The sequence below is a fragment of the Ambystoma mexicanum genome, chromosome 10 (genome assembly GCF_040938575.1).
Source record: "Ambystoma mexicanum isolate Mex_15411 chromosome 10, UKY_AmexF1_1, whole genome shotgun sequence".
Lineage (NCBI taxonomy): Eukaryota > Metazoa > Chordata > Amphibia > Caudata > Ambystomatidae > Ambystoma > Ambystoma mexicanum.
Window position 1 is genome coordinate 1,146,625,269 of NC_090932.1, and position 11,474 is coordinate 1,146,636,742.

At 49.0% G+C, this 11,474-nt stretch overlaps 1 protein-coding gene across 1 annotated transcript in view; it reads left to right on the top strand.

Annotated features, from left to right (window-relative positions):
• SEMA4C (semaphorin 4C) overlaps window positions 1-4,091 on the top strand; it is a 74,752-nt gene extending 70,661 nt beyond the window's left edge. The window contains exon 15 of the mRNA XM_069619066.1: window positions 120-4,091. Within this exon, the coding sequence (XP_069475167.1) occupies window positions 120-955 (836 nt within the window). The 3' untranslated portion in view covers window positions 956-4,091. The remainder of the gene's footprint in view (window positions 1-119) is intronic.
• The last annotated feature ends 7,383 nt before the right edge of the window (window positions 4,092-11,474 follow it).

Here is an 11,474-nt window from a genome sequence, read left to right on the forward strand (position 1 = left end):
TGGGCAGAATGCACAAGTAGACTAAAAATGCAATGTGTTCGCTCTAAGATCTTTACAGCAGGAGTGTCACTACTGGGTCTCAATCTGTTTTCTTTTTTCTCTCATTTCTGCACAAATAGCTAAACCTCTGCCCAAGAACCTTACAGCGATGGGTGGCAGTATTGTGGCACTCCCCTGCGAACTCACCTCCAACTTGGCTCAGGCGCGGTGGACATTCAATGGCAAGGAGCTGACGCTGGACCGCGACTTGATGTGGTATGATACTGCCCTGAGGGCTTTGGTCATCCGCAGTGCCGACAGCAGGCACAGTGGATCTTACTGGTGTGTGTCGGAGGAGCAGGACACCCGGCTGCTTGTGGAAGGCTATCACCTGAGCGTAGTGGCCGGGCCAGCAGTCACACTGCCGGCTCGGGCTCCTTTGGACACCATGGGGTTGGTTTGGATGCTGGTGATTGCACTGGGGGCTCTGTGCTTGCTGCTGCTCCTTCTTGTCGTCTACCTGAGGCATAGACTAAAATCTGAGACCTCCAAAGGGCCCAAGGAGAGCACCCTGGTGTACCCCATTGAGCTACCCAAGGACCCCAAAAGCCCAAAGTTCATCCCCAGCACTACCTCGGATTCGGACGAGAAGCTCTGGGATCCGGCCAGCTACTACTACTCTGATGGGTCACTGAAGATTGTGCCCGGGCACGCAGTGTGCCAGAATGGAGGCAGCTCGCCCTCGCCACCGGCTAATGGCATCCCCAATCAGCCCATGCCTACAGCCGCGTTGCCGTCGCCCAACCGCATAAGCCTGGGAAACATTCGAGGCTCCTCCAGCAACGGCTACATCAGACTTAACCTGGGTACTTCCGAGGAGCGGCCGGATTACACAGACCTGGCGGAGGAGCTGCGATGGAAACTCAAGCAGCGGCAGGCCCTGCCAGACTCCAACCCTGAGGAGTCCTCTGTCTGACGTGGGTGATCATGTGTACAGCATCAGAAGTTTGCACGGATAAAGCTACCTCATGCCTTCCAGCAAAGTGTTGGATGGTATTGCGAAGACGCAGCTGCTCCTGTGGCCCCTGAAGGGCTTGTTGGACGGAGCTGAACAAGGGCCAAAGCAGGCGGGATGTGAAAACCCGTAAAAAAAATGTACATTTTCCGGACTCTTTCCAGCACTCCCTGGAAGGGTTCAGGAGCTTATGCTACAGTATTGGTTTCATGGAGTTGGACGGAGACCCCAGGGACCATTGAATTCTAAGCAGTGAGGCAATGTGGACCTCTTGTAAATGGCCTCGATACTGCAACACTGGGTGGGTGGGAGGGTGGGGGAGCTCGGTTCTTGATGACGCTTTGTGACCAAACGAGCATGACTGTCGTGTTGTGTCCTTCTGGTGGGGAAAGACTGTGGCAGGGAAAAAGTGTTCAGCTCTTTACTCTTCCAATCCATTTTTGCAATGACCCCATTGCGTTGGCTTTCAGCTACTTTTCCGGTCAGCTGTTGCATGACCATAAGAAGCAGTTCGGCTGTTTGCAGTCAGACGTCTACGCTTGCAGCACCCTGGCGCATCTATAGGCTGAGGCAGATTTGGTTGAGTGCAAATTTGCTTCTATCTAAAACAAAAATGCAAATTGTGCAAACTGGGTCCATGGGATGGCTCCCCCTTGCACCATACGCTTTCCACTGGTTAAGGGAGGATGGGGTTGGGTAGAAGACCTCTTTCTGTCCTAAAGGTTGTAATGGCCGTTGCTTGTGCTCCTGCTTGTGGTGGTCGGTCCTGCGTCTGCTCCTTCTGTCGGCTGCGTGCAGAGTGTGGGTGCAGCAGGTAATGAAGGCGGATGGTCAGGTTTGGTGCTTGCCTGGAACATTGCTATTGTGAGGCTGGTTCCAAAGCTTGTAGCGACTGAAGGGGTAATGCATATCCTAGCTCACTTTCAGGTCACTTGTGCACAAGGGAAGTGGTTCTGGCATACATTGCCTACTGACTTCTGTGACCGTTGCCTGCCTCCTTCTCCTCCCAGTCCCCTCTTCCAGCCCACCCCCAAGTGAAGCCCTTCCGCCTTCACCCCTTGTGTTTCGGTAGCTCTCTAGGCAGGGTCGGACTTGCCTGTTTTGGGGCATTCAGCAGCATATCCTAAAGAGTTTAGGGCCTTCCAGGAGCAGCAGCATTATATGAAATAGCCAAACCATTAAATCTTTCCAGCGCTTTCGGTGAAGGCCTATGTTTCTTCATTTCAGAGAATGCCCTTCAAAGACTGTACGCCCCTGGTGCAGCCTACATTCCGGCATCCCTCAAGACTTCCACAAGCATTCACCATGCCTTAGGAGTTCCTTTATGTGGTCCCCCGGATCTTTCTTGGGAATTCCTCAGGGGCTGTTTGGTGTTCCCTCAGAGACTATGGAATGTCGTTGTTGGTTACTTGGGGGTTCCCTCTTGGTTATCCCCAAGAGTTGCTCATGCGTTTGTTCATTTGGCATGCTTTTGGGGGTTCCTTGGCCATCATACATGCGTCCCTCAGAGTAAATTTGCCTTTCTTTGGGGGCTCGCCAGTTCTCCGAGTGATTCACACTTTGACCTCTTTTCGATTGCTTCCTAGTGTTCCTAGCCCACGCTGACCCCTGTCCAAATCTGTAAATGGAGGGGCTACATTTCCCATCTTGTTATATGACCCCACTACCAACGCAGTGCCCCATTTCAGCTGTGCATTGCTGGAACCCTCGCTGTTTGCCAAGTTGAACGTGGAATTGGAATATAGGCATCTCACACACACACACAATGGAAGTGTCCTGTCATCTGGAAAGTGGGGAATGTGAGTGGTTCACATATCTGAGAACAAAATGGATGCATCTGTAAATTCCATGTAACATGTCTGTTCATCCAGGGCTGCCACCTGGATGGCTGCGAGGGAACTGGGCTGGGTCTAATGACTCTGCTGTCTGAGATTGTTTGCTCTGCTTTTGTGTGGAGGGGGTGGGAAGGGGGCATGATGGAGCTTTGGGGGAAACTGAGTGACTGTGCAAAGAAGCGCATGAAGGTGGAGGCTCCAAGTACATCATAGGCCCAGAGGCATAGCAGGATTGTCTAACAAGTGGGGCCTGAAGCTAATGTGGTTGGGCCCCCCGCAGTGACATTAGCATCTGTAAGTACCCACACAGAGCTGCATTTGCAGTTTCTGGGTGGCCTTGCTCGGCCAGGCCCTACCCTGTCTACGCCTTTTGGTTAGGCTGCATTTATGTAGCACCCCGGAAGTTGGGGAGCGGTCCTTTTGATAATCATTCCAGGGCATGAGCTTTGCAGTGGCAGCCGGACAGGATTCATTTGCTGCCCCAGCGCTGCCCTGCATCGCCTGCAAGATCACAGTTTGCCTTGGGTTTCATCCACCTACAGAGTTCAGGAGTCTGTGGCAATCACTTCCTTAAAGGCTGAATGGGGGGTGGGTGGAGGGTCAAACTACAAGGTCTCGGTTAAGGGTGTTTTTATTGGAGTGCAGCTGAAGGAAATCTGCATGTAAGGTGTGGGATATCCAATTGGTAGGGTTGGGTTACCGCCTCCAGACAGACCAATCTGAGCTCTCTTTTACTGCCGGTGTTGTCTGGTCTTGCACCTCTTGTGCAAATGAACGAATTGTGGGACCAGAAAAAATACTGTTTCGCGTGCAAACTGTGTTTAAAAACTCCCTTGATCCGCCCCAAAATATCCCCGATTGTTGCTCGGAAACGGACACCCCTAGCCTGCTGCAGTAGCAGGCTCCTGTTAATGCATCACACTGAATGTCTTGGCTTTATTAAAGGTAAACCTTTTTTTTCTGAGGACCACCCCCTCCTTGAGAGGGCATGTAGTATCACGTATTACTCACGGGTGCCTGGGAGCTGCACCGCTTTCTAGCCAAAATGTCCAGCCTGGTTTCACATGCCACGCCAGTGTTTTTCCTCCTTATTCGCACAGTGTGTATAACTCACGCAGCTCTGGCGCTGTGTCAAGCATTTTCAAGGTCCCGTTTTTTCAAACATTGAGTGTAATTTATTTGTCTTGGTGGAAATAATATTTATTTGTTGTAAATATTTTGAGTATTTTTATATAAATAAAATAAAAACCATGAATTTAAAATTCCCAACTCTTTGCATCATTGGGATGTGGAGACTGATGAGCAATTGGTAAGTGTGTGCTATTGGCTGAGACCTCTTGGTCCGTCCCACTGGGCGGCTTACGCACGTCAGAGTTCCATGGTAAAGAATGCAATGCATCCTGGGTTTTATAAAAAATGAAATGCCTGTCCACCACAAACAGAAATTCATTCATACATTTCCAGAAGAGCACAACGGAGGAGGTGCTAGTGAAACCTCTCTCACCAAGTGGCCAAGCCATTTCTTCACCCCAGGCAGGAGGGAAGCCTCGTGGGCCAGCTCCAGCCCCCTACCATAGCCGAATGCTGCAGGAGCAGCGTGGCCATTCCCATCAACAAAGGTAAGCCCTGTTGGGCTTTGCAGAGAGTTTTTTGCAAAAAAGAAAAAAAAAAGGAATTTTCAAGCGCAAGCTCTCTGCACCTTCTACATTTAGCAAAATGTGGTTTTTCATTTCGTCTGGTGCAGTGCAAGTGTGCGGCACTATTCATTAAGGTGCACAACCCTGTTATAGCCGGTTGGCTATCTGTTTTACTTTGGACCAAAATGTATTCCAAGATGGCCGTCGCCTCCTTGTGTAGGGGAGCTCTTGCATTGCCTGGCCAGTCACCCCTTTGATTGGGCAGCCTCACTTACAAGAAGCCAATCCTGGTAGTCGACAGGCAAATACCGGCCCCCTCGCCAAGGCCCATCACTAAGGCGCCTGTCTGAAGCTGGATGAGCAACTCTCCTGTAACTACCTTAATATCTCCCCTAAAGGGTTCCTAAGGATTTCCACTTGCCCTGATAAGCAGCCATTAAGCACATTTCTCCATCCTCCTACCTTGGCACTATCCCTGTTGAAACTGTTGCCTGCTCCTTTCCCCACTGCCCATCTGTAACTTCTAATTTAGCACCAACAGTGTCACCTAGATGTTATGCCTCGTAAAGTCTGCTCATCTACTGCTCTCTAACCTCCCTACTCCAAAAGAAGATCAATACCTTACCTTTACTATACTCTCTACTTCCATCTGCGCAGTAATTTTGTTTTGTATGCTTTAGAGTGCTTTTCTGCATAATTAGAGTGTAGGTACGTTTACAAACTTGTCATTGATCTGTAAATTTGGGCACTTGCAGCGCACATATTTTCTGTCTGATTTAGCCACCTGGTGCGATCCTATTGTTGCATAGTGCCTCTGACCCTCCCCTCACTCCTCCCCCTGCCATCCTCTGACCCCCCCCCTCTTGTTCCCTTCCCCCTTGGTGCTCTCCGACTGCCCTATCTTTGCTAACTGTTTCTCCATCTCCTACCTTCCCTCTCTCACAAGGTCTGGAAGGAAGAAACTATAAAAAAGGAACTCATAGAATCCATCCCTATTCTGTCCATTGTAGAAACCTACATCAATGCTTCCTCCAGAAAGACTATCACTGACATCCTCTTTGCTGTTCCTTCAACTAACCGATGGGCCACCCATATGGTCTCTGTCCTCTCCCTTTTCTCCTCCTCATCCATTACTGGTGGTACTAGATGGGAAGTGCTCTTGCCTCTCTTTGCATCTTCCAAATGAACCATTCATGTCTATCACAATGGTACTATCGTGGCCCAGGGCTCGCAGCCCAACCCTCTCCTTCTGAACAAACCTCTTCCTTCCCTCTTCAACTTCCCAGCATCTCCTTCTTTCCTTCATACCCCACATACCCCCCAGGGGTAGCTCTGCAACCCTGTAACCCCCTTGCAAATCTTGACTTATCTACTTTAAATTCTCACTCTGCCACTAACACTCCTCTGACATCTGTCACCTCCTTGAGGACCTTGGCCTTGACATCCTCGCCCTCACCGAGGCATGGTTCAAGGCTAGCTCCATCACTGCTTTTGTCACTTCTTCTTGACTACTACAAGATCATATCCAACCCCAGACCATCCCGATCTGGTGGTGAAGTGGCTCTGATCTTCCCTGAGCGGGTTCCTGCCTCCATCCTCCCCACTCAATCCTATTCTTCTTTTGAAAGCCTAGTCTGCATGTCTCCCCTTCTTTCTCTTTTTCTCTCGCTACCATCTACAGACAAAGTCCTTACCTCCCTCTTACTCTCTGAATCGGCCAACCTCTCCTCCTCTCTTCTTGCCTCCTTCCACAAACCTATCTTCTTCCTTGGGGACTGCAACATCCATCTCAAATCCCCTGATGTGGCCACTGTTCTCTTCCGTGACCTCTGCAACACTCTCCTTCACTATCCTCCCCTCTGGCCCAACCCACTCTGCAGAGCACACCCTGGATGCTCTCATCTCAACCAACATCGCTCTTTCCAATCCCCTCACTACCCCTCTCTCCTGGTCCGACCACGTTCTCCAATCTTCCTTCTTTGACCTCTCAAGTCTCCTTCCCCCCCGCACTGCCATTCTTCTGTCATTCGACCGATGAAGCGTGTGTCAGTTGCTGCCTTTGCTTCACTCCTTCATCCCTCCCCCGCCCTCCTCTTTGGACTCTACTTGACTCTGTCCTAACTAACCTCCATCTCGCAATCACTAACACCCTGGACATCCTTGCCCCTGTCACGAGGATCCGTATGAAGCCTGCCCCCCAAATGCAACTCTTGGTATGACTCTGACTTAGCTGCTTTGAAACTAAAGTGCAAAGCAGCAGAGCTGAATTGCAGACATCTAGCTCATCCCTTGAAAAACTGGCCTGCCACTCCAAAGGCAATTCTGTCTTTCCATCTGCTTCAAGAAAAGAGCTCATGTCCAAACTCGCATCTCTGGAGCCTGAAATAACACTGCTGAACTAAAATCTGCAAGGAATTTGCCAATCCTACCGCAGTCTTCTCCCTCCCAGGCCTTATGTTCTGCACGGGCCTCCCACATTTCCTCCAAAACTCCTAACATCCTGACCTCTCTGTGATCTACCCAACCACTCTTGCCACAGGCTCTTTACCTCAACTCCTCAAGCACTCTCTTGTGCACACTCTCCTAAAAAAAAAGGCATCTGCTGACCGCTCTTGTCCGGCTATCCATTGACCTATCTACCACCCCTTTATTCGGAAAACTCATGGAGAAGCTGGTGATATCCCAACTGACCCTCCACACCAAAATGGATGTCTGCCTCCATGACCACAAGTCCGGTTTCAGGGCAACCAGAGTCACTGAAACTGCTTTCCTGAATACCAGAGACTCCTTCTCTCCTCCTCAATCTTTCCTCTGCTTTTGACACTGTCAACCTCTCCATTCTCATAAACTGTCCCTGTGATACCCTAGGCATCACTCCCCCCTCACTCTCCACCGTAGCGTCCCTCAGGGATCTATCCCATCGCCATGGCTCTTCAACATCTACCTGGCCCACCTGGTGTTACGCAGACTACACACAGCTCTTTCCGGCCGCCTTCCCCTACCTCTGCCTCTTCCTCCCTTATACCTGACTGCTATTCAGGCATGGTCCTCTGCCAATGATCTCTGCCTCAACGACTGCAAAAGACCGAGATCCTTCTCATTGGGACACCTGCTCCTAGTTTCCCCCCTCACTCTCTGGCCAGACTCCTTGGGTCCCCTGCCCTCCCCTCACCAACTTGTGAAGCAAAAAACCTTGGGAGCATTTCTTTATTATTTATTTTTGCATTTGTTTCAGCGCACCAATCCCTTGAGTATCTAGGCGCTAGTTACATTGTGAGAAGTAGAAATACAGAGCGGGGAGAAAAAAACAGAACACAGATAGGAAATACAGGAAGCAAACGTGAGTGCAAAGGGGTAGGAGGGGTGATGTGTCTTATCTTGGTTCGAGGAGCAGGGGGAGGATGGGGAGACCAGTATCAGAATGTCTTAGTCTGTTAGCTCGTGGAACTTTTAGTCCAGTAGGAGGATTTCTTCCTTGGGGTGATGGGGAGATTGCTCCAGAGATTAGCGGCCATGACAGGAAAGCTCTGTCTTCCTGCAGGCTTACTGGAGAAGGTGGGCCAGGGTGGTGCACTTGTGTGCGATGGTGAGGGTCTTAAATTTAATCTGTTCCCGATGGGCGTCTTTCCTGGATTTTGTGACATGGTCGTGCTTGGATAAACCTAGGGCTGCTAAGAAGGCATGGTTTTGGATGGTTTGCAGCTTTCAAAAGTTACTTTCAGATTCCTGCAAAGAGAGCATTACAGTAATCCAATTTAGCACTGGTGATGGCTCTGGCTATAGTGAGGCGGTTGGTTGTGGTGAAGAATGGCTTGCTGGTGTTGAGTAGTTATGTGGTGTGGGCAGCGGAGAAGACAATGGTGTTGACCTGGCGAGAGAGGTCAAGGGTTGCGTCTAGGTAGATGCCCAGGGATTTGGCGGCAGAAGATGTTTTGATCCGGTTGCCGTCAATGTCAAATGCTTTGTAAGCCGGGTCTAAGCTGTGGATGGTGGAGTGAGAGCCTGCAATGATGATCTCAGTTTTGTCGTTGTTGAGGCATAACTGGTGGGTTGCCATCCAGTTTTGGACAATGTCATAAACTTAGTTGAATGTTGAAGCGTCAAAGTGGTAGGACCCAGAGATAGGGAGGAGGATTTGAGTGTCGTCAGCATAATTCGTGTAGAATATGGCAAAGGCATCCAGATGATCAAAAAAGGGTTAAGAGTAATTGTTAGACAGGGTTGGGGAAATGCAAGATCCTTGTGGGACTCCACAGGTTACCGGTGTCGGCAGAGCAGCATGGTTGTCCATGAAGACATGGGAGGATATCTGCTAAAAAAAAGATATGATCCAGTCTGTTGCTGCAGAGGAAAAGTTTGCTGTTGTGGTTGCAGAGTGTCTGATGGTCGACGAGGTGGAATGCTGCTGATGGGTCCAGCATGAGGAGTAGGGCGAGTTTGCTTGAGTCTTTGATATCGTCTGTTTTTTTTTAGATCCAGTAGGGCAGTTTCGGTTCCATGCTTTGGTCGGAAGCCTGATTGGCGGGAGCCCAGGATGTGGTTGAACTCTGTATTGTTGGACCTGGGTATATGCTGCGCGGTGCAGGGTTTTAAGGATAAAGGATACAGTGGTGATGGGGTGGCAGTTGGTGGGGTGGGGATGGTGGGGTTAAGGGAGTTTTTTTTTCGTTTTTTTTTTTTTAAAGAAGCGGGAAGATCTAGGCTTCTTTCAGGGCAGTTGGCACAGCATTTGTAGCGAAGGAGGAGTTGATGATGGATGTGAAGAAAGGAGTCAGCGTCTCCTCTCACTCTTTCTCGCCACACATCTCAGACCTTGCCAAGAAGTCCACTTTTCTGCTTCCATCTCCTTTGGGGCATTCTACCTTTCCTCACCTTCTCTGAGAAGCTCAATGTCTCCAGAACCCCGGTTCTCTCTCGGCTTAACTGCTGCAATAGCCTCAGTCTTCCTCTTTCATCCCTTCACCCACACTAATCCAGAATAGGACTGCAAGACTTATCCTTGACCACAAGCCCGAGGACTGCATCTCTCCAGCCCTAAAATCTCCCCACTGGCTCCCAGTGACTTCAAGGATAAAATTCAAAACCCTTTGCATCATCCACAAGTTTGTCTGGGGTCTCGGACCTCTCTACATCCAGCTTTCTAGCCCGAAATACCTCAGAGCCAGAATCCTACAATCTTCTGGCTCCAACTCTCTGCAGGTCAAATGTTTCTCGAAGCAGAGAGTGTGGCCAGCACTTGCCCGCCCCCACCTGTGGGGGTACCCCACTCCTGCACTTCTCCCTCTACCTCCCCATCCCCTTGCACTCTTGTCATGCACTTGCACAGTTGGATTGTCACAAGGCCAATATAACAAATTTTCCTTTCTTTGTTGTTGTATACCTCTGATTTCCCATGTCCCCCCTCCCCCATCCACCATCTTGTCTTGTGGCTCCTGAAAACACCTGTGTATAGGTGCCATACAAATGACCAATAAATAAATAAATATGGCTCTTGGAGCTTCTGGCTTATCCCGGTTTCTCTTTCTCTTCTGTGATCCCCCTCCCCCGAAGGGCACCCTGCATTCACTTTTACAAGGCCAACGTTTCGTTCTGGCACTTTACTTCTGATTGGAAAGTCCACATTATCCTTCGGTTACCAAATTTGATATTAAAATGTCATCTTCTGAGATTGTATGCCTCCACCCTTCAATGGTATGCTTGAGCACATCTCTTTTTCAACTCCAACAACGTGTTGACTACCACGCATCATTATTTTACTTTATTGCATTTGTTACACGGCCAGACCCTCAGGTATCACGGCAAGGTTACATTGTATATTTTTCATGATGGAATACAGAATAATCACATGGTTACAGGTTCCATAGGATAATTTACATGATTGATTAATCCCATGGTTACAAAACATTTTTCATGATTGCATTCAGTATTATTGCATTATAGTAGAGGCTGCCCTCCCTGATGACTTTCTTCCTGATCAGCACTATGGTGATCCATACCAAGGATTATCACACGCATGCTTAATAACCTAATCGCACGCCCTCCTTTCACAACTTTATGTACGTTACCTGCCCTCTCCCTTCCCCCTCGCCTCGTCCCCAGACTAAGGTCTCGTCACACATGGCGAGACGCAATGGGTCACTCTCGGGACAAGGCTGCGCCGCAAGGCCCCTGTGGTGGTGATTGGAGCAGTATAGAAGCAGATGAACATAACTGAGCCCAGTGCTTTGCAGGTGCTCCATTGGGTGCTTGCAGGAAAGTCTGTTCCTGAAGGCCTACTTCCTCTTATTTACAATCGCCTGACGACCAATTCCGTTGGTGACAGTGCGCTATATAAGTACCTTTAACATAACAATCCATGTCTAGGACATTTTTCTGCTGCCAAGTATAGTTGTGGGATCCTAAGAGAGACGCATGGAGGCAGATAGATGGTGTGGGGACAGACTGGTGGCCAAACGGAGTTGTGGGGAACACAAATGGAAATTAAAGTGGTGTAAAGACCAGAAAAAGGAAGTTGGTGCATGTAACAAAGGCCGGGACAAATGACGAACAGGGAAAGGAAAGGCGTGTGGTAAACAGTATTGCCTAACCTGCGGCGATTAAGTGTGCATATATCGTAACTTGGTTATTTGTCTTCAAACCTTTCATAACTGTGCATATTGTAACATAAATTAGCCTCTTAATTCAGCCCATCACTTAATTTAATATATGTATAATACAAAACGCATTTGCAAACCATTTTCCATAAAATACCCATTTTAAGAACGTTGTTAGTAATTGAATAATACAGTGCTTCTACCCAATTGCAATGGTTTGGCCAGAATTTCACTACAGGGTGGATGGGCCTTTATCGAATTCGGGTGGCTCCAAGTTACGGGTCCGCATAATCTGGGGGAGATGTATTAATTTGAATATTTTATTTTTGGGCTCTCACGACCAGGTCGAAGCTTAAATTTTCATAGACTTTCTTCATTGCATTGAACATGAAATATGCTACTATTGCCCAGCTAA